The 23616-nt window shown below is 48.6% G+C and overlaps 1 protein-coding gene across 1 annotated transcript in view; it reads right to left on the minus strand.

The window, feature by feature from the left end:
* The window catches only part of mst1rb (macrophage stimulating 1 receptor b), a 156021-nt gene that overhangs the window by 132033 nt on the left and 372 nt on the right, over positions 1 to 23616 (minus strand). The window contains exon 2 of the mRNA XM_038812334.1: positions 3842 to 5318. Within this exon, the coding sequence (XP_038668262.1) occupies positions 3842 to 5050 (1209 nt within the window). The 5' untranslated portion in view covers positions 5051 to 5318. The remainder of the gene's footprint in view (positions 1 to 3841; positions 5319 to 23616) is intronic.

The raw sequence follows: 23616 nt of genomic DNA on the forward strand, positions 1-23616 counted from the left end.
AAATTAACTTCCTCGGGAACGTGCGGAAGCAAAGTCGGGGTGTCGAGGAGAGTGCAGAGAAACCATCGACCTTCAAATTTGGCTTTTATCAATAAGTGACTGTGCCTGAAATGGAACAGCGTACACTGGACGTATCCGCTATCTCAGAACCAAATCGAACTGGAGTCATCCTCGATCCAAAGGGATTCACGTAAGAAGATGCTTAACCATGGGCCATTTTCTGAGGCCTTTCCAATAGATTTTCCAGCCAGGTGCCAACCAGTTTGGCATTTTGGTTACCTGGGGGATGAGGGGGCGGAGGGAGCACATAAAGTGTGGCCAGCCAATCAGCTGCAGAATTTTGCTGTTTTTGATGTCAACAACAACTGGAATCCATATAGAACGTAGAGTGCAGAAGGAGGCCATTCGGCCCATCGAGTCTGCACTGATCCATTTAAGCCCTCATTTCCACCCTATCCCCAATAACCCCTGCTAACCTTTTTTTTTTGGTCACTAAGAGCAATTTATCATGGCCAATGCACCTAACCTGCACGTCTTTGGACTGTGGGAGGAAACCAGAGCACCAGGAGAAAACCCACGCACACACGGGGAGGATGTGCAGACTCCGCACAGACAGTGACCCAAGCCGGAATCGAACCTGGGACCCTGGAGCTATGAAGCAATTATGCTATCCACAATGCTACCGTGCTGCCCCATGCTGGGGGAATTGAAATCCCCGAATATAATTACCCCATTATTATTATTACACACCTCAGTAAATTGTCTACATATCTGCTGCTCTATTACCTGCTGACTGTTTGGGGACCTATAATACTCTCCCAGCAATGTGACTGCTCACCTTTCTGAAAGGAAATCTGCCATCCTTTTCTGGTCTGACCTATATGTGACTCCTGAACCAGGCTGTCCCTTAAAATGCCACCTGACATGGCCTAGGAAGCCACTCTGTGTGAAGGCAATTAGGAATGGTGGCATGGTAGCACAGTGGTTAGCACTGTTGCTTCACAGCGCAAGGGACCTGGGTTCGATTCCCAGCTTGGGTCACTGTCTGTGCGGAGTCTGCACGGTCTCCCCCTGTCTACGTGGGTTGCTCCGGTTGCCTCCCACAGTACAAAGATGTGCAGGTTAGGTGGATTGGCCACGCTAAATTGCCCATAGTATCCAAAAAGGTTGGGTGGGGTTTCTGGGTTTTGGGGATGGGGTGGAGCTGTGACCTTGGGTAGGGTGCTCCTTCCAAGGGCTGGTGCAGACCCAATGGGCCGAATGGCCTTCTTCTGCACTGTAAATTCTGTGATTCTACGAATTCTATGTGCAATAAATGCTGGTCCAGCCAGTGATGCCTGCATCCCGTGAATGAGTTAAAAAAAGAGAAGATTCTCAGCAGCCGAATGGCCTCCTCATGTTTTCAGTGTTCTCTTAATGCAGCTTCTGTGGTAACGTGATGGGCTTCAATTAAAGTAGGACCTTTCTGTGGTATGAAACGCAAAGTTGTTGAAGCATAACTAGAGGCAGATTTTCAAATTCTCTTTGCAGATTTGGCAAATGATATGGTGAGACCTTCACCACGAAGGGATTTGAGTACAGAAATAAAGATGTCTTGCTGCAATTGGACAGAATCTTGGTGAGATCTCACCTGAAGTACTGTGTACAGTTTTGGGCTCCTTATCTGAGGAAGGATATACTTGCTGGAGAGGGAGTGCAACGGAGAATTTCAACAGACTAATCCCTGGGGTGGCGGGGTTGGTTTCTGAGGCGAGATTAGGGAGACGCCTGCACTCTCGAGAGTTCAGAAGAATGTGAGGTGATTGCATTGAAGTTTACAAAATTCTTAAGAGGACAGGACAAGGTAGACACAGAAAGGACTTTTCCCTGGCTGTGTCCAGATTAATCTCAAGATATAGAATAGGCCAGTTGGAACTGAGGTAAGGAGAGTAGTAAATCTTTAAAATTCTCAACCCCAGACGACTGTGGAAGATCCATCATTGAGCATGGATACCAATGGATATGGAGCACGGGAAAGTGGTGTTGAGGTAGATGATCATGCCATGATGTAATTGAATGGGAGAGCAAACTCAATGGGCCGCTTGGCTTATAAAATAATAATAATAATCTTTACTGTCAGAAGTAGGCTTACATTAACACTGCAATGAAGTTACTGTGAAAAGCCCCGAGTCGCCACATTCCGGCGCCTGTTTGGGGACACGGAGGGAGAATTCAGAATGTCCAAATTACCTAACAGTACGTTTTTCGGGACTTATGGGAGGAGACCAGAGCACCCGGAGGAAACCCACGCAGACACGAGGAGAAGGTGCAGACTCCGCACAGACAGTGACCCAAGCCGGGAATGGAACCTGGGACCCTGGCGCTGTGAAATAACAGTGCCAACCTGTTCCTATGTTTTTGTTAAACCATACTGGACTTATCATTCCAGATTTTTTTATTGAATTCAAATTTCACCATCTGCCATGGTGGGATTCGAACCCAGATCCCCAAAATATTAACCTGGTTCCCTGGGTTACTCGTCAAGTGACAATACCACTCGGTCATCTCTTCCCATTGGGCTGAGTTTCACAGGAGGGCAACAGATCGCACCACCCCACCCCTAAACCCCACCACCAGGCCAGTGGACTGATCTCTGCCATCTTCACGGGGACTACAAAACATTGGGCGAAATTCTCTGCCTCGCGACACTGCAAACCCAAACTGTGATCGTGTGGAGAATTGGGCGTTCGGCCAAAATCGAGGTCCGTGCCAGGCGCCAATTCGGGCTGCCCGGGCCGGGGGCAGTGATTTGACGGCCCCTTTTGGTGCTACTTTTTGGCTGCTCACTCTGCTGAGTGCTGCTTGTGTCCTTTAAATGCTCAGGAGGCAAAAATGGTCATAAACGAAATCTGGACTTAAAAGTCTAAAGTCGATTCATAAAAACCCACCTGGTTCACAACTGCCCTCTAGTGAAGGAATTCTGCCACCCTTACCTGGCCTGACCTACATGCGACTCCAGATCTACAGCAATGCATTAGACTCCTAATCGCATTCTGAAGTGGTCCAGCAAGCTGCTCAATTCAAAGGCAATTAGGGATGGACAACAAATACTGGCCCAGCCAGTGATGCCCGCACCCCATGATTGAAGAAAAAGTTATTTAAACCAACCCAGACTGTTGAACACTCCAGAGGTGTAACAGTACACACACTCCAGACAACTATTCAGTCAGCACAGAATCAGAGGCAGCAGTCTGCATCCGAAGTCCAAACCCAAAGGAACTGCAGCCATGCTCCGCATTAGCTTCGAGTAATGTGAACCATGATCAGCCATCCACCCTACACTGGGATAATCAGTCCATAGGAAAATAGGCCTCATTATGAAGTTAGGCTGGTGATAACACTGGTTACCGAGAACATAACTAGCTCAATGAAACGTTGATATCAAGCAGGATAAATCGAAAATACTATTTCCATTTCACAACAATAATGTCCCTCATTCTGACCAGGCCGAAAGATAGTTCCTTTTCCCATCAGGTATTTTACTTTAAAGACACAATTGCCTATAAATTGGGCCATGGCCATTTTTCGATGCAAAGGGTGTAGTTTATAGCCATTCCCTCGCTCGGAGCTTGATGGCTCTCTTGATACAATCAGCGCCTAAGGGAATTCGCTAAATTTGGTTTTGAACACAGGCCTTCCTCTAAGTCATATTCCCACAATGACTGGTCTTGTATGAACTGGCCTACACTTGACTTAAGCCTAGGAAGACTCTAGTCTTCCTTTTTTTGGTGCTTCAGAGCAGATTTTGAAGAGCGGGAGGGCGAGAAAGAAGAAAAATAGCGGGAAAGAACTTCAAACTCACGTCTTGAGGGCAGTACTCCATCTTCTGGTAAAACTCCAGTCCCCTTTTGAGAGGTTCCTCCGAGCTCTCACAACAGCCTTTCATGTCCTTCTCTATGACCTCATTGATCACTTTGACTGGGAATGTGCATAGAGCTGACCTCTGGCCCACAACTTTGCTTTGAGGGGCGCTTTCCGAAAAAACTCCAAACAACACGTCATCATTTTCTGAAATAGAAAGCTCCTTGGCAAGCCATGCACCCGGCTTAGCCAGATAAGCAGCTTGCAATATGTTGAACAGAGTTTCCCTGCCCCCAGCCGTTCTCCTCCTGCGCCTTGGTTCATACTCGCAGTGCAACACTAGCTCACGGTAATATCGAACCTCGTACTCTCCAACCTTCAGACGAGCGATTCTCGTCTCATAGTTTTTCGAAGTTGTGCTTTTCCTTTGGACAGTTAGAAAATAGACATGATCTTCGGAGCTAAAAGAATAAATATAATCTATAGGATAGGTGTCTAGAAATTCGTTCAGCACAGTTAAAGAAGATTCCTCGTTAGAAACGAAGCGAAACCCTTCCATTGATCCCAACAATTTCTTCATCGAAATTGATTTGGGGCTATACGTCTTTGCCACTGTACTGTTGACCGTGGCACCGATGAACAAATAGGTGGAATGCAATTCCGCAATAACATGTACTTGGGTTCCCAGCGGACTCGCCACACAGTCAGGACAATGGTCTGGTGTGTTGTTTTCTTTCTTGAACAGACATTTTGTCTGATTTTGTCTGATTTGATCTTCGATGTAGTGCATGTAGCATATGCCATGTTGAGAGCTTCCACAGAGATACAAGATTGCCTCTTCCTCATCAAACACAAGAACTTCATTGTCATTATCTTCCATGCCAGCCTTTGGCTCCCAGTCTGTTGCACAGCTTTTGCATACTTCACAATTTGGGCTGCCAACAGGACCCGTCTGCAGGGAGGCTATCTTTTCGAGAGCTACGTTTAAAGTGTACAAGTGGTTCCGCACAGCTACATACACACTTTGTGCATTATATTTGTACACCGCTACATTCTGTATTGGTTGCTCTGCATTAAAACTTGGCAGGGTGTAGTGGAAATCAAAGTTGAAGCTTTCAGCCTCCTTCAGGCACTCCTGAGTGTCACAGAATGAAATATTTGTCAAGAAGCAGACGGTTAACCAAAGGAAGAATTCTGCGCCAATTAGCATCCTGTTGCCAGTTGTCACTTCAGCAAGGCCCGCTGGGAATGTGAAGGAGACCAACAATGACCAAATCTTCCCAGGCTCAAGGACAAATCCTCAACTGGTGATGTTTCCGCCACAATTCAGGTATCACGACAAAGAACCAAAGAAAATGTGGTCACACCACATTGTCTCGCGCATTGACCATCAGGAAGAAATCGTGCAGTCTGGACTCAAAGCTAGTATCCGCTTGCTCCGCTCCGACAGAAACCATGCGGGTGTGAAGGCCGTTCTCCTGATACACCAGAGAGAAAAAAATAAATAAAGTTAGAAGCCGAACATCAAGGATCGTTGAGGAATTTTTTCCTCTTGTTTTGTGCAGTAACATCTGAATTATAATTAAAAAATAAGCACAACAAGACATTTCATCGATCAGAAAGAACTCATAACACCTTATAGTCTAAAGCATATTCAATCTTTTCATGTATTCCACAAGCTTTTAAAATAGATCACCTTGGGCGAATTTTGGGCTGGATCTTTGCTCTGGGAAATCCCTCAATCCAGTAGACCTGCCTTGGTTTAATAGTTAGGCACACTTTCTGTTCCAGATAGGCAGGTCCGCTAACCTCATTAGGAGCTTATAGGGAGCTGCAGAGGCAGGAAAGTGCTGAGGTGAGCTAGTTAGAAGGCCCATCTTGCTTCTCTGGGACCTATTTCCAGTTGTGTTAGAAACTGTTAGCCCCTCACCCCCTCAACCCTCCTCATATACCTCATGCCAACCATATCCCCACCCACACCTCATACCTCCATGCCAACTCAAAATGGCCACCAACCCAGCGCCCATTATGTGCAGACCTCAGAGGCCATGTAGAGATGAGAAACAACTTCTAAAAATTTAATACGGCTCTCACTCCTACACACTTGATCGTGAAAAATCTCCCATTCATGAAAGCCATTCAAAACCTTTGAATATCAAGCGGTTAATCTTTTCTGAAAAACAGGCACATTCCTATTCAGAGCCCACATCGAAGGCAATTAATCTTTTAATAGCCTCTTTAAGCTGGCAATAAAATGGTGAACGCCTGCTGAGGCAAATGTGGCTTTTGAAACTAAGCCAGGCATTCATAATTATACAGCCCTTGGGGAAATGTCAACAAATAATTTTTCAAGTTCTCATGCAACCCGAGTGTGCAATTTCCTTCGATCATTCAATGTTTGTCATTTGAATGGCGTTGTTTGCAATTCATTCACCAGAAATATGATAATTGTGAGATAATCTGTGTTTTAGTGATGTTGGTTGAGGGATTCATATTGACCCCCCTGTTCTTTGGTGGGGCGTGATGGGGTGGGGGTGGGGGGGGGGGGGGTGGGGGGTCCTCTTCAATTGGGCTTGGGTTGGGTTGTTTTGTTTGTACTAGTAGGATGGCTGAGCGGGATGGGGGGGCGATGAAATCAGTGGTGGGGTAGGATACTAGGCGCCATAGTCGGGGTCTACCTGGCTGGCTGGGCGGGTTAGTTCACAGAAGCACAGTGGGGGGGTGAGCAGGTGGTTAGTGGGGGGGATAGGGGTTGTTATTTTGGGGGCTTGGCGGGGGAAGGGCAGATGAACTGCTGACAGGGGTGGGGCTTCTAAAAAGTGGTAGGAGTTGAAACGATGATAGTGGGCGCCCAAGGGTGAGCCTGAGGAGGTGCGGGACGTGGGCTGGTGGCTGGCCCAAGAGGGACTATGGTTGATCGGCAGGGGGCTGGGAGGTGCCCCCCGAACAGGCTGATCATGTGGAACATTCGAGAGTTAATTGGGCCGATCAAGAGGGCTCGTGTGTTCGCACATTGAAAAAGCTTGAAGGCGGACATGGCCATGCTACAGGAGACTCACCTAAGGGTGGGGGAATCAGACTAGACTGAGGAAGGCATGGATAGGGTAGGTATTTCACTCGGGATTTGATTCTAAAATGAGGGGGGTGGCGATTTTGATCAACAACAGCATGGCGTTTGAAGTGGGGAGTTATGGTGAGTGCGGAATAGGAGGGAATGCCGGTGTGATTAGTGAATATCTATGCCCCGAACTGGGACAACGTTGAATTTATGAGGTGAGTGCTGGGGAAGATCCCCGACCTGGACTCACATCGGCCCATTATGGGCGGGGAATTTTAATACGGTTCTGGATCCAAGACTGGATCAGTCGAGTTCGAGGTCGGGGAGGGTGTCGGCCGCAACGAAGCAGCTTTGGGGGTTCATGGAGCACATGGGGGGGGGGGGGTGGATCTGTGAAGATTTTGGAGACCGAGGGCGAAGGAATTTTCATTCTTCTCCCATGGGCACAAGGTGTATTCCCAAATAGACGTTTTTGTTTTTGAAAGGAAGTTGCCAGCAGGGGTGGTGGATGTTGAGTACTCGGCAATAGTGGTGTCAGACCATGCCCGCACTGGATTGACTGGCGGATGAGCGGGGGGGGGGGGGGGGGGGGGGCAGCGCCCACAATGTAGGCTGGACGTGGGGCTGTTGGCGGAGGAGGAGGTGTGTGAGTGGGAGAGGAAGGTCATCCTGGGATATGTAGAGATTAATAACAGGGGGGAGGTCTCGGCAAGTACGGTATGGGAGGTACTAAAGGCAGTGGTCAGGGTTGAGTTTATTTTGATCCGAGCACATAGGGAAAAGGCGGAGCGGGCAGAGAAAGAAAGGCTGGTGGAGGAAATCCAGCGGGTGGATAGGAGGTGTGCAGATGCCCCGGAGGCGGGGTTGTTAAAGGAGCGGCAGAGGCTGCAGATGGAGTTTGGGCTACTATCTACGGGAAAGGTGGTGGGGCAGTTGAGAAGGGTGAGAGCGGCGGTATATGAGTATGGGGAGAAGGCAAGAAGGATGCTAGCGCACCAACTGAGGAAGCTTTTAGTCTTAATGGCTGCAAAAATAACTTCCCATTTAGCTTTAAATTCAATAACTTCTATCTGATATTAGATGGCCAGCATTAATTTACAGGATGTATTCCAATCTCATCAAGATCTGAGATCATTCTTATTTTACTTTGATCTATGATTACACTTATGATTACAGCCACAGTGATTATTGTTGTGCAATAAACCGAAAGGTATCAGACATTCTCCACACATTTCCTGTAATAGCTGATTTTAATCACCCACCATCACTTAGTCACTGTATAGGTTTGGGGGGGAGGAGCTAGCAAAATAATGATGCAGAATTCATAATTAGATCACAACGTAACTCAAGACTGCCAGGCAGTGCCAGTTTCTAGACTATACACATACACACACATACGTACACATGCATACGCATGCATGCGCACACACACGTACACACACCCACATGTACACACAAACGTACACACCCCAAAATGCATGCACACATACACTCCAAAATGCACGCACACACATGCCAAAACACATGCACACACCCCAAAACGCACGCACACCAGAACGCACACACCCACACCCGCAGCCCAAAACACACGTACCCAAACACCCCAAAACGCACACACACCCCACAATGCACGCACACCAAAACGCACGCACACGCACCTCAAAGTGCACGCGCACACACCCCAAAATGCACGCACACCCGAAAACACACACACCCCAAACTCACGCACACACACCCCCCAAACGCACACACACACCCGAAAACGCACGCACATCCACCCCAAAATTCACGCACACACACCCCAAAACTCATGTGCACACACCCCAAAACAGACGCACACACACCCCAAAACACACATGCACCCAAAAACGCATGCACACGCAACCCAAAACACACACACACGCACCCCAAAACGCATGCACACGCACCCTAAAACGCACGCACACACACCCCAAAATGCACACCCCCCCAATACGCACACACCCCAAAACTCACGCACACGCATCCCAAAGCGCATGCACATGCACCCCAAAATGCACGCACACGCACCCCAAAACACACGCGCACACACCCGAAAACGCCTGCACAAGCAACCCAAAACACACACACACACACCTCAAAACGCACGTACATACACCCCAAAACGCATGCTCACGCACATACAAATGCACAAATTCAGAATACAAGGATGTGAATGCACCAAACAATGAGCAATATTTATTCACAAGATGTAGGCATGCCAGCATTTATTGCCTGACCCAAATTGCCCTTGGCTGAATTGACTCCCCTTCACAGTGCCGTTAACAGTCAACCACATTGCTATGGATTTAGAGTCAAATACGAGACAGGCCGGGCCAGAGATAGGTTGGCAGATTTCCTCCCCTAAAGGACATTATTGAGCCAGCTATGTTTGTACAAGAATTCAGCAATGACATGGTCACCATCTCTGCTACCCCATATATTAATTCCAGGATTATTTCTGAACTAAATTTAAATTCCCCAGCTGCCAAAAATTGCCAAAGGCATTTTGGGATGTCTTTGTGTTGTGAAGGGCACTATATATACTGTAAATCTTTCTTGTGACAACATGTGTCAGATAAGGAATGTTAATTGTGACTGGCTGGTCTATCAAAGGTCTGATTGCAGTGTCGCTCATTAAACGCTAAGACATTTCAATCTGAGTGCCCTTTCCATATCTGCCTGACTCTTCCCTTTTAGAACTGTACACGACTGGTTGGTTGGAAGGGAGAAACAATAATAACCACGCCCTATTTTGCTGCCCTTGTAACTGCTTGCCAAACAACAAGCATTGCATTTTGGTGTATGAATCACAGCCTCATTCTATAACAGTTCTGCGGTTGAAATATTAAGGGGCTGTTTAGCACAGGGCTAAATCGCTGACTTTGAAAGCAGACCCAGGCAGGCCAGCAGCACGGTTCGATTCCCCGAACAGGTGCCGGAATGTGGCGACTAGGGGCTTTTCACAGTAACTTCATTTGAAGCCTACTTGTGACAATAAGCAATTTAAATTTCATTTCATGTAACGCCACTAGGAGAGGCTGCATTCTAATGAGATGCCTCCAGGAATATATGACTGAAGTCAAAGACTAAAGGAGATTTGCGGGAATGGGTCCAGGAATGAAAGACTGGGGTGGATTCATTGGAGAGGCTGGAGTGCTTTCGCTTCGAGGGAAGAGCGTTTGGAGGAAATTTGAAGGCGGTGTTTTTTTTAAGATCATGAGGGATGGGGGGGGGGCGGGGGTCAGTACAGCACAGTTGCTTCACAGCTCCAGGGTCCCAGGTTCGATTCCCGGCCTGGGTCAATGTCTGTGCGGAGTCTGCACATCCTCCCCGTGTGTGCGTGGGTTTCCTCCGGGTGCTCCGGTTTCCTCCCACAGTCCAAAGATGTGCAGGTTAGGTGGACTGGCCATGCTAAATTGCCCTTTGTGTCCAAAAGGTTAGGTGGGGTTACGGGGATAGGGTGGAGGAGTGGGCTTAAGTGAGGTGCCCTTTCCAAGGGCCGGTGCAGATTCGATGGGCCGAATGGCCTCCTTCTGCACTGTAAATTCTCTGACCTGGACAGAGTGGATGGGGAGAGGCTGTTTCCACTGATGAAAGGGTCAAGAAGCCGAGGACACCAATTTGGGATGATTGGCAAACGAGCAAGAGGTGACATGAGGAAAAGCTTTACTGTGCAGAGGGTTGTTAGGACCTGCGATGCACTATCTACAGGTGTGGTGGAGGCCGATTCAATCATGGCATTCAAGAGGGAATTGGATAATTAACTGAAGAGAAAGAAAATTACAGTTTATTCTTATTCTTTCATGGGATGTAGCCGTCGCTGGTTAGGCCAATATTTTTATTACCCATCCCTAATTGTCCATGAGGAGGCACTGGTGATCTGCCTTCATGAAACACTGCAGGCTATGTGGCCTAGGTGCTGCTAGGAAGGGAGTTGCAGAATTTTGACCCAGTGACAGTGAAGGAACAGCAATATATATTCACGTCTCGATGGTGTGTTGATTAGAGGCGGTGGTGTTGCATTTGCCCTTCGAGGTGCTATCGGTCGCAGGTTTGGAAGGTGCTGTCAAAGGCGACTCGGCGAGTGGCTGCAGTGCATCCTGGGCACAGTGCACACCACCGGCAATGTGCATGAATGTTGAAGGTGGTGGATGGGGTGTCAATCAAGGGGGCTGGATGGCGTTACGATTCGTTGGTACTATTGGAAATGCACTCGTCGGGGCAAGTGGAGAGTATACCATCATACTCCTGATTTGTGGCTTGTAGATAGTGGGCAAGCTGTGGGGAGTCAGGAGGTGAGTTACTCGCCAAACGACTCTTGGCCTCTGACCTGCTCTTGTAGCCACAGTATTTCTATAGAACCCTGGAAATGTTATGACACAGAAAGAGGCACTTTAACACATCGGGCGCGATTCTCCGCCCCCCCACGCCGGGTGGGAGAATAGCGGGAGGGCCTCCCGACATTTTTCACGCCCTTCCGCTATTCTCCCCCCTCCCCCCCCCACACGCCCGACCCACGCCACAAATCGCCGCTCGCCATTTTTTACGGCGATTGCCGATTCTCCGAGGCCGATGGGCCGAGCCGCCGGGCCTTCACGCCCGTTTCAACATGGCAGCAAACACACCTGCTCACTGCCGTCATGAAACAGGCGACAGATGCCCGTTTGGAGCATCTGGGGGCCCGATTGGCACAGCAGTACCACGGCCGTGCCAAGGGGGGCATAGGCCCGCGATCGGTGCCCACCGATCGCGGGCCTGGGTCCGTAACGGACGCACTCTTTTCCCTCCGCCGTCCCGCAAGATCAAGCCGTCACGTCTTGCGGGGCGGCTGAGGGAAAAGACGCCAACTGCGCATGCGCGGGTTGGCGTTGTCCAACTTGCACATGCGCGGCCAACGTCATTGGCCGCGTCAGCCGGTGTGACGCTTGACGTGCGGCCTTGACGACCGTGATGCATGGGGCCGCGCTCCTAGCCCCGCCCGGGGGGGAGAATCAGCCCCGGAAGTGGGCGTGAAGGCTGCCGTGGGTTACGGCCTGTCCCACGGCAGCCTATATGATTCTCCGCATTTGCGGAGAATCTTGCCCTCTATGTCTGCACCAGTCGATAAAAAGAGAGAGAGAAAAAAGATTCCAGCCACTTTCCAGCGCCTGGTCCATTGGTTTGCAAGTTACAGCAATTAAGATGCAGATCCCGGTACCTTTTAAATGTGTTGCGCATTTCAGCTCGAAGCATCAATTCGGGCAATGAATTCCAGGCCCACCATCCTCTGGGTGAAAAAGGTTCTCCTCTTGTCTTTCTCATCCTTCTACCAATCACCTTAAATCTGTGCCCCCTGGTAATTGCCCCCACAGCTAGGGGAAAACAATTCTTTCCTTTAAGCCCCTCCTAATTTTGTACACCTCAATTCAGTCACCTCTTAGCCTCCTCCTCTGTTCTAAGGTAAACCTTTGCCGATCCAATCTCTCCTCATAGCTGCATTTTTCAAGCCCTGGCCACAGTCTTTAAAAATCTTCTCTCCAGAGTAATTTTAGTCCTTTCTGAGGCGCTGAGGACCCGGGTTTGAATCCCGGCCCTGGGTCACTGTCCGTGTGGAGTTTGCACATTCTCCCCGTGTCTGCGTGGGTTTCACCCCCACAACCCAAAGATGTGCAGGTTAGGTGAATTGGCCACGCTAAATAGCCCCTTATTTGCCCCTTAATAGGGGCAGGAAGGTAGCATGGTGGTTAGCATAAATGCTTCACAGCACCAGGGTCCCAGGTTCGATTCCCGGCTGGGTCACTGTCTGTGTGGAGTCTGCACGTCCTCCCCGTGTGTGCGTGGCTTTCCTCCGGGTGCTCCGGTTTCCTCCCACAGTCCAAAGATGTGCGGGTTAGGTGGATTGGCCATGCTAAATTGCCCGTAGTGTCCTAATAGTAAGGTTAAGGGGGGGGAGTTGTTGGGTTACGGGTATAGGGTGGATACGTGGGCTTGAGTAGGGTGATCATTGCTCGGCACAACATCGAGGGCCGAAGGGCTTGTTCTATGCTGTACTATTCTATTCTATTTGGAAAAAAAAAGAATTGGGTTCTCTAAATTTATTTTTAAAAAAGAGAAAAAAAAAAATTTTTGAAACAAACAAAAATAAAACTTTAGCTGTGGCCCAACCAGCATTTTACACAGTTCATAGGGTGGCATGATGGTTAGCTCTTCTGCCTCACTGCATCAGGGACCCAGATTCAATTCCGGCTTGGGTCACTGTCTGTGTGGAGTGTGCACGTTCTCCCCGTGTCTGCGTGGGTTTCCTCCGGGTGCTCCGGTTTCCTCCCTCAGTCCAAAGATGTGCAGGTTAGGTGGATTAGCTATGCTAAAATTGCTGCTTAGTTGGGGGTTAGTTGGGGTTACAGGGTTGTGGAGATTGCAAGGGGGCCTAGGTAGCGCGTTCTATCAGAGGATCGGTGCAGACCCGATGGGCCAAATGGCCTCCTTCACTACATTGAAAGGATTCTATGGATTCTAAACATTGCATCCCTGCTTTTGTATTCAATACCTCATCCAATAAAATAACGCAGTCCATATTTTTTTAAAATCATCTCATCACCTGTCTTGCCACCTTCAGGGACCTGTGGACACGTATTCCAAGATCTCATTCTATCTCTATCATATCCTCCCTTTTACTGCATATTCCCTAGCTTTTGCTTCCAGGCACAAAACATTAAACACACTTAAAACTATACTTGCACCAAGGTTCTCCATTACAAGCACCAGGATTCTCCATTACGAGCACCAGGATTCTCCATTACAAGCACCAGGATTCTCCATTGCAAGCACCAGGATTCTCCATTACAAGCACCAGGATTCTCCATTACAAGCACCAGGATTCTCCATTACAAGCACCAGGATTCTCCATTACAAGCACCAGGATTCTCCATTACACGCACCAGGATTCTCCATTACAAGCACCAGGATTCTCCATTACAAGCACCAGGATTCTCCATTACACGCACCAGGATTCTCCATTACAAGCACCAGGATTCTCCATTACAAGCACCAGGATTCTCCATTGCAAGTACATGGATTCCCCTTTGCGAGCCTGCTCCGCTATAGCTGCAAGCCAAATCTCTCACTCACTGCAATGGGACCCGAGAATTCCGCTGCCATTAACAGACGAAGAATCCCAGCCCTTATTTCTAATGTATACCAATACAAATATAAATCCCTTAAAACCTTTATTTCCCTAACACTGCAATGTGAGAGTGCTTCTCCAGAGGGACTGCAGCAGTTCAAGGAGATGGCCACCACATTCTCAGGGACAATTAGACATCGGAAATAAATTCAGGCTTAGCCAGCATACCCACATCCTGTGAAAGAGTAAAAAAAAACCGAGTACTCCGATTGAGAAGGTACAGAAATTGCCGGACCAATTTTGCTGATGCGAAGTTGACACCCTACCTAGCACTATCCTTGCTCCAAGTCTTGACTTCTGTGGATTGGTCAACAGCAGTGATGATGGCTGTGATACTTGTTAATTAATCCACCTTTTCCGGGACATACAACATAATCCGGTTTCCTTCCACAGCCCAAATATGTGAAGGTTAGGTGGATTTGGCCATGCTAAATTGCCCCTTAGTGTCCAAAAGGTTAGGTGGGGTTGCAGGGATGAGGCAGGGACCGGGTTTGGGTAAGGTGCTCTTTCGAAGGGTTGGTGCAGACTCGATGGGCCAAATGGCCTCCTTCTGCACTATAAGATTCTATGCGTTACCTCAGACGTCTCCGGATTGAATTTTATTTGCCCCTTGCCTGCCCACTCAAACAAAGCATTGATATAATTCTGGGTACAACAGCTTTTTTCTTCATCATCAACTACACAGTCTTTTTTGTGTCATCTGCAAATTTCCAAATCGCACCTCCCACGATCGTCCAAATCATTAACGTGTACAGAAAACAGCAGAGGTCCTAACACTGGTCCCCCCATGCCGACAATATAGTCAGGAAAGCCCACCAACGATTCTACTTTCTCAGAAGACTAAGGAAATTTGGCATGTCAGCTACGACCCTCACCAACTTCTACAGATGCACCATAGAAAGCATTCTTTCTGCTTGTATCACAGCTTGGTATGGAGCCTGCTCTGCCCAAGACCTCAGGAAACCAGAAAAGGTCGTGAATGTAGCCCAGTCCATCACGCAAACCAGCCTCCCATCCATTGACTCGATCTATAATTCCCGCTGCCTCGGAAAGGCAGCCAGCATAATTAAGGACCCCACGCTCCCCGGACATACTCTCTTCCACCTTCTTCAGCCATGAATAAGATACCAAAGTTTGAGGTCACGTGCCAACCCACTCAAGAACAGCTTCTTCCCTACTGCCATCAGACTTTTGAATGGACCTACCTCGTATTAAGTTGATCTTTTCTCTGCACCTTACTATAACTGTAACATTATATTCTGCAGTCCCTCCTTCCTTCCCTATGTACGGTATGCATTGTTTGTACAGCATGCAAGAACAATACTTTTCACTGTATACTAATACATGTGACAATAATAAATCAAATCAAATCACTGAGCTATGTGGAATGTCACTGGAAACCATTTTCCATTCGATAAAAGATCTATCAATCATTATCCTTTGTTTCCCATCGCGGAACCAATTGGATCCAACTTGCCACTTTTCCCTGTATCCCATGGGCTTTTACTTTTCTGACTCGTCTGCCATGTGAACCTTGTCACAAGTCTTATTAAAAACCATATAGACAACATTCACTGCACCTCCCTCGTCAATCCTCTTTTGTTACTTCCTCAAAAAACATGATGAAATGAGTAAGGCACAATCTTCCACAAACTAAAACCATGCTGACTCTCCTTTCTAAATGCCATTTTATCCTGTCTCTCAGAATTAATTCCAACATAAAGTCAGACTGAGTGGCCTATAAATTTTCAGGCCTATCCCTTGCCCCCTTTTTAAATAACGGTACAACTTTAACAGACCTCAAATACTCTAGTACCTCACCAGTATCGAGTGAGGGTTGGAAAATGATCTGCAGAGCGTCTGTTATTTCCTTCATGGCTTCCTTCAACAGCCTGGGATGCAATCCATCCAGCCCTGGAGATTTATCCACTTTCAAGCATGTCAGTCCCTCCAGTACTTCCTCCCTCATAATGCTGATTATATCTAAAATTTCATACTCCTCCCCTTTAACTAGAATGTCTGCATCATCTCTCCTTAATAAAGCCAGAGACAAAGGGCGGGATTCTCCCGTACCCGGCGGGGTGGGGGTTCCCGGCGGCATGGAGTGGTGTGAACCACTCCGGCGTCGGCCCACCCCAAAGGTGCGGAATCTTCCGCACCTTCAAGGGCTAGGCTGGCGCCGGAGTGGTTTGCGACCCGCCGGCTGGCGTGGAAGGCCTTTGGCGCCACGCCAGCCGGGGCCGAAGGGACTCAGCCGGCTGGCGAGAGTCCGCATATGCGCGGGAGCGTCAGCAGCTGCTGACGTCATCCCCGCGCATGCGCGGGGGGGTTTTCACCTACGTGGTGGCCATCGCGGAGGCTGACACGGCCGACGCGTAGGAAGAGTGCCCCCACGGCATAGGCCCGCCCACGGATCGGTGGGCCCCGATCGCGGCCCCAGGACCCTGGAGCCCGCCCACGCCGCCAGGTCCCGCCGGTCAGGGACCTAGTCTGATCCACGCCAACGAGACCGGCAAAAAGCCAGCAGGACTTCGGCCCATCGCGAGCCGGAGAATTTGGGCAGCCCTGGGGCCCATTGAGTTGCGCCGATCGCCGCCATTCTCCGAGGCGGGCGGCATGATTCACGCCTCGCCGACTTTAGGAGGGCCGGAGAATTTGGAGGACAGCGGGGGCGGGATTTTTGCCGACCCCCGGCGAGTCTCCGAACCGGCAAGGGGTCGGAGAATCCTGCCCAAAGTGTTCATTGAGAACCCTGCCCATATTTTCTGCATAAATGCACCAGTTACCCTGTACATCTCTGATAAGCCCACCTTTTCCTTAGTTATTCGCTTGCTCTTACTGTACTGGTGAAACATCTTTGAGCTTTCTTTGATTTTACCTACCAATTATTTTGTATCCTTGCTTTGGTCCTAATTTCCTCTTTTATTTCACCCCTGCACTTTCAAGCTCCCCTAGGTTTTCTATAGTATTAAACTATTTGTGACTGTTACAAGCTAGCTTTCTTTTCCTGCTTTACCTTAACCAAAGGGCTCCAGATCTGGCAGTTCCACCTTTTTTTCATTTTTGGGATATGCCTACACTGTGCCTGTAGAATCTTGCTTTTGAATGCCTCACACTGATTTGATGCTGTTTTGCTTTCTATTAGCTGTATCCGGTCAACATCCGGCGTTCACCTCTGACGTTTTTGCAAACTTTGTCATTAGAAGTTTTCTCCTGTTCTATCTTTGTCCTTTTCCATAATGATGCTCAATCTAACTCCATCATGGACACTAGCTCCCAAATGGTCCCACCTGCTACTTTATCCACTTGCCCAGCTTCAGTTAGAACATAGAAACATACAGTGCAGAAGGAGGCCATTCGGTCCATTGAGTCTGCACCGACCCACTTACCCCTCACTTCCACCCTACACCCGGAACCCAATAATAACCCCTCCTAACATTTTTTGGACACTAAGAGCAATTTATCATGGCCAATCCACCTAGCCTGCACGTCTTTGGACTGTGGGAGGAAACCGGAGCACCCGGAGGAAACCCACCGCACACGGACAGAAAGTGCAGACTCCGCACAGACAGCGACCCAAGCCGGGAATTGAACCTGGGACCCTGGCGCTGTGAAGCCACAGTGTTAGCCACTTGTGCTAGCGTGCTTCCTCAGGCTAAACGTGGAATTGCACCCCCTCTCACTGGGCTTATTACGGGCTGGCTGAAAAAGTTCTCTTGAATTCAGTTCAAGAATTTTATGCCCTTCACACTGTCTATATTCCAGTTGCTATCAGGGCTGTCAAAGTCCCAAACTATTACTGCCCTATTGTTTTTGCACTCAGAAATGTGTTTACGTATTTGCTCTCCTAACTCCTTTGCATTATCCCTTTGAGCTCAATACATACAGCTGGACTAGATCAGACTCTAGTCAATGATAACCCCCAGGATGTTGATAATGAGAGATTGAACAATGTTAACACCATTGAGTGTCTTTGGAAATGGTTGGATTCTCCCTTGTTGGGGATGTTCATTGGCTCGCACTTCGGTAGCGCAAATGTTGCTTGTCACTGAGCAGCCCAAGCCTGAATGTTGTCCCGCGGTCTTGCTCCATTTGTGCTTTAAGGGAGACACGGATGGGATGAGAATGTGGATGGGGGAGGGGGGGAAGAGGAGTTTACCGAGGGACTACCGGAGCTTAGGGCCGAGGCAGCTGATGGCACGCTGCGGAGGAATTATGACGCACTTCCTAACAGCACCGTGGGTGTACCTACGCCACACGGACAGCAGCGGTTCAAGAAGGCAGCTCACCGCCGCTTTATCAAGGCCAACTGGGGGTTGCCAACTGTGATTACGCGTATTCCTGGAGGTTTCATCACATCATCACATGACTTGCCCCCATGATCCAGCCATTAAGTCGGACAACACATCCATCCTTGTGGCATATTGGCATATTGCCTTCCAACGCCAAAAAGACTCATTAACCAATTGGATGTGTTTGACTGTCAGCCAAACAGCCTGTCCCCGCAACACCCCCCCCCCCCCCCCCCCCCCCCCCGCCACCTCACCCAATTTTTAATATTTTTGTAACTGAAGAGAATGTGCCAAATCAGTCATAGAATTATAGAATTTACAGTGCAGAAGGGGGCCACTCGGCCCATAAAGTCTACACTGGCCCCTGAAAGGGCACCCTACCTAAGTGTGTAATCGAACCCGGGTCCTTGACACTGTGGAGCAATAGTGCTAACCACTGCGCTACCGCGCCGCCATCTTTATTAACGTCCCGATGATTTCTATCCCGGGCTGCACACAGCAGTGTCCTGGCGATTGACCTTCAATGACTGGAGACTCCAGGCCAATCCTGGAGGGTTGGCGACCCTATTAGGGAGAGGCAGTAAATGCTGTACTTGCCAGCAACGCCTACATCCCGTGAAAAGAATAAATAAGAGGGCAGGACTGGAGGATGGCAGAGATTTGGAAAAGTCTGCTCCAAGAATTCGAAAGGAAAATGGTCAAGTCAGCAGAAAGACTCGCCCTAGTTTCATATTTACTCTCTCTCCAGGGTTTACCTGCAGCCAAAGCAGTTAAACCTGTTTGCATTGCAGGCTGGGGCAGCACGGTGGCACAGTGGTTAGCATTGCTGCCTACGGCGCTGAGGACCCGGGTTCGAATCCCGGCCCTGGGTCACTGTCCGTGAGGAGTTTGCACATTCTCCCCGTGCCTGCGTGGGTTTCACCCCCACAACCCAAAAAGATGTGCAGGATAGGTGGATTGGCCACGCTAAATTGCCCCTTAATTGGAAAAAATAATTGGGTACTCTAAATTTAAAAAAAAAAATGCATTGCAGGCTGGCTCCTGTCAGTCCCAGCTAGGAAGGATGTGCAGTCCCTGGTTTCCCTCAGCCCATTTTTCCATCAAGACAGGGGAACAGGGCCATTCAAGCAAGGATCAGCAAATGAAATGAAATGAAAATGGCTTATTGTCACGAGTAGGCTTCAATGAAGTTACTGTGAAAAGCCCCTAGTCTCCACATTCCGGCGCCTGTCCGGGGAGGCTGGTACGGGAATTGAACCGTGCTGCTGGCCTGCTTGGTCTGCTTTAAAAGCCAGCGATTTAGCCCAGTGAGCTAAACCAGCCCCTATAGCTAAGCCAGCCCCTAAAACATGGAGATCCACATAGAAAGTAAACTGTCAACAAAAACCACAGCTATATATAACGGTTCACTGCATGATAATTTGAAATCCAACAACGTGTTTACTAATTCTAATACACTTTTTAAAATATTTTTATTTCACCTTTTTGATAAATACATGACAATAAAACAGAAAAACAACGAAGAAAACAGTGTCGCCACCCCTCCCCCGCCACCAAAAACCCTGACCCCGCCCTCCCCAATAGCTGACGGTGACCAGCCCTCTAAAGTACAAACTAAATGGCAGCCATCTTTCAGCTCAATCGGCTCCCCCCCCCTCATGGTGGACTTGACTTTCTCGAGGTGTAAAATCGCCATGAGGTCCCCCAGCCACACTGAGGCACAGGGTGGAGAAGCTGACCTCCACCCCAACAGAACCCGCATGCGAGCAATCAGCGTAGCGAAGGCTCGGCATCCGCTCCTGTGCCAGTCTGCAGGCCTGACACCCCGAATATGGCCCCTCAGGGACTGGGCTCCAAATCAATGTTTAGAATTGGCAACATGATGCTGAAGAAGGAGACCCAAAACCTCGCCAGCCCAGGATGTGACCAGAACATGTATGCATGGCTGGCCGGGCTCCAGCCACACCTCTCACACTTGACCTCCACTCTCATAAACAGCTGACTCATCCTAGACCTCATTCAATGCACCCCGTGTACCACCTATAACTGTATAAACCCAAAGCTCGCAGACAAAAATTTGGCATTCACCCTTTGAGGCTTTTGACACCACATCTCTTTCTCCAATTCCACCCCAACTCCTCCTCCCACTTAACTTTAACCCCCCCCCCTAGTGATACAGTATACTCCTCCAAGATCCTCCTGTATATTCCCAAAGTACTCTGCCCCTCCGTCCCCGCAAGCAACAGAACCCTCTTCCCCTCCGTCTCCGCAAACGGCAGAACCCTCTCCAGCATCGACGATGGCGGCACTACCAAAAACATCGGAAAACTCTTCCTCGCAAAGTCACGAACCTGCGTAAACCTCAAAGATTCGGACTGCGTGAGCCCAAGCTTCTCTGACTACTCCTCCAAGCTCGCAAACCGCCCCTCCAAATGCAAATCTCTCATTCCTTTCATCCCCTTGTCCTCCCAGCCCCTAAACTTAGCATCTAATCTTGCCAGTTGGAACATCTGGTTTGCGCACATCGACATCAACTTCAACACCGCTTCTAATTTAAAATGCTGCCGAAATTGTCTCCAAATCTTCAACGTAGCGACCAACACCAGGTTAAAACTTCCAGAAGCTTAGAACATTATGCATAAGACGATGTCTGCTGAGAATGTGGTGTGATGGATGAACATGGCAAGCTATGAGTTGCCTACTAAGTAATGTTTAGTCGATGGTGATTTTAGTTTGTTACAGTAAAAGTCTCAAAATATGAAATTTTGTTGCGCAATTCTTGGCATTGGTCATTGAGAAATTCAAGGGGTTGGATTTTATGAGGCACCATATTCCCTTCTGCTCCTCACCCCTGGCTGAAAAGTTGGTAGTCAGCCCTCCACCAACGCACCCCCCCCCCCCCCCCCCCCCCCCCCCCCCTCCACCCCCAAAAGTCAGCTGCTCCACAGCCATTTTATGCTGGGAGCAGCCTTAATTATTTCAGGTTGGAACTTGCACCCCAGCCTGGGAGGAAGTCCCGCCCGAGAGAACAGCGGGCTGTGGAGCTGCATACTAACATGGAATTAAATCTCACAGGACAGGAAAGAAACTTGGCAGGAAAAGACAGAAAACATAGGCATATCTCCTCAGCAGGCAGATGCACACAAACAGAGTGTAAAAATATGTAGTCACCACTGCAGCATGCCAGTTTGTGAAATGTACAGTATTGCACAATTGTGTAACATCTGCTCGTCATGCCTGGATTTGGACTAAAATAGAACTAGAATTCCCGGGATGGGTTAAAGGAACAAACCACACACCTCATAACCAACCACTGCTGCAATAAAAAGACTTTAAATATCCCACTAACTGACAGTAGCAGGAAAAAGCATAAATTTGCTAACAGTTCAATTATAAATACAACAGAGGAAAGAAGCTCACTCACATGGTTATCTTTTTCCAAATCATTGCCACATACCACCCTAGCTATTAAAGAGTTACACAAGATATTTCCTTTACTCTTTGAGTTAACAGAGTGAATTGTGATCTAGATTTCCAGTTGTTATGTGAACAGAAAAATCATCCTGCCACGCAGAGTTTTATTCTCACGAGGCAGCCCTGTGTAATTGGAAATTCAGATTAACTTTCACCAGGAGCGGACAGCACGGTGGCGCAGTGGGTTAGCCCTGTTGCCTCACGGCGCCGAGGTCCCAGGTTCGATCCCGGCTCTGGGTCACTGTCTGCGTGGAGTTTGCACATTATCCCCGTGTCTGCGTGGGTTTCACCCCCACAACCCAAAGATGTGCAGGCTAAGTGGATTGGCCACGCTAAATTGTCCCTTAATTGGAAAAAATGAATTGGGCACTCTAAATTTAAAACAAAAAGCACTGCTGCCTCACGACGCCGAGGTCGCAGGTTCGATCCCGGCTCCGGGTCACTGTCTGTGTGGAGTTTGCACATTCTCCCCGTGTCTGCGTGGGTTTCACCCCCACAACCCAAAGATGTGCAGGTTAGGTGGATTGGCAACACTAAAGTGCCCTTTAATTGGAAAACAAATTGGATACTCTTAAATTTATTTTTTAAAACTTTCACCAGGAGAGAAGCAGAGGGGTGAGAAATAGCCACTGGTCTAAAGGGGTCACATGTTGTTCAAACAAACCAACACAAACCACCAGGAATCTATTTGTAGGATGCCCGCACATCATTTCAGTAAAACAGGACGCACGTTTTTTGGCAAAGATTAAGACAATCAGTATTACTCTTCCAGAGGGAAGGAGGGGGAGATCTGGGGATAACTGCCCCAAAAGAATAAAAATCAGTAAAAACTGGGAATAACAATACTGTTCCGAACTCTTTCTTCCTTTTGGTGGCCTGTCTCTTTAAAACCACCAGACTCTGGCCTGTTGTGATATTCAGCCATGAATATCCTCTGGAGACTTTGGGTGGGATTCTCCGTTGCGAGTCCAGCTCACCGCCGCTCCCAGAGAGGACGGAGAATCTGGTGCCCAGCCAAATCGGCAATCTCCAAAGCGATCTGGGAGCATCCCGCCGGCATGAAGGAAGGAGAATCAAAGTCTGCGACTATTGATAAAAAAATGACAGACAGATTGCTGCCAGGGAAGTCATTTACAGATCGTTACGGGTGGCACAGTGGTTAGCACTGCTGCCTCACAGGGGCAGGGACCTAGGTTCGATTCTAGCCTTGGGTGACTGTGCGGAGTCTGCGCATTCTCCCCGTGTCTGCCTGGGTTTCCTCCGGGTGATCCGATTTCCTCCCACAATCCAACGATGTGCAGGTTAGGTGGACTGGCCATGATAAATTGGCGTGGCCTCCTTGTGCAATGTAAATGCTATGATTTTATGATTCTATGTCCATTCCTTGAATGCTGACTGTAACTTGGAATTTCCCTCTCACCTCCTCATGGCTCTCTTGCTGTGTAATTCCAAACCAAAGCAAAACAAGATCCTCCAGGAGCTTCCAACATATGTTTAAATTGTTGTTTTCAGTCCCCACTCCCTCTTCACCTTTTTTCACTAACACCAGATCTATTAGGGAAAATAAAATAAAATTGGCCCTTGCTAAATTGGGCAAACGTCCATGTAAACCTTTCAACCTCTCGCCCTGTGAACGTCTTCAAACAGGGTTTTGGGGGGAGGGGGGCTGTAACAACCTGAGGATTTGGGAATGTATGGAATTCTCAGTAAACTTTTTAAGTAAGCGTTCTGCCTGATTCAGGTCCTTCTTGCTAATCAACTTCAAGAAC

The sequence above is a fragment of the Scyliorhinus canicula genome, chromosome 11, assembly GCF_902713615.1.
Source record: "Scyliorhinus canicula chromosome 11, sScyCan1.1, whole genome shotgun sequence".
NCBI lineage: Eukaryota > Metazoa > Chordata > Chondrichthyes > Carcharhiniformes > Scyliorhinidae > Scyliorhinus > Scyliorhinus canicula.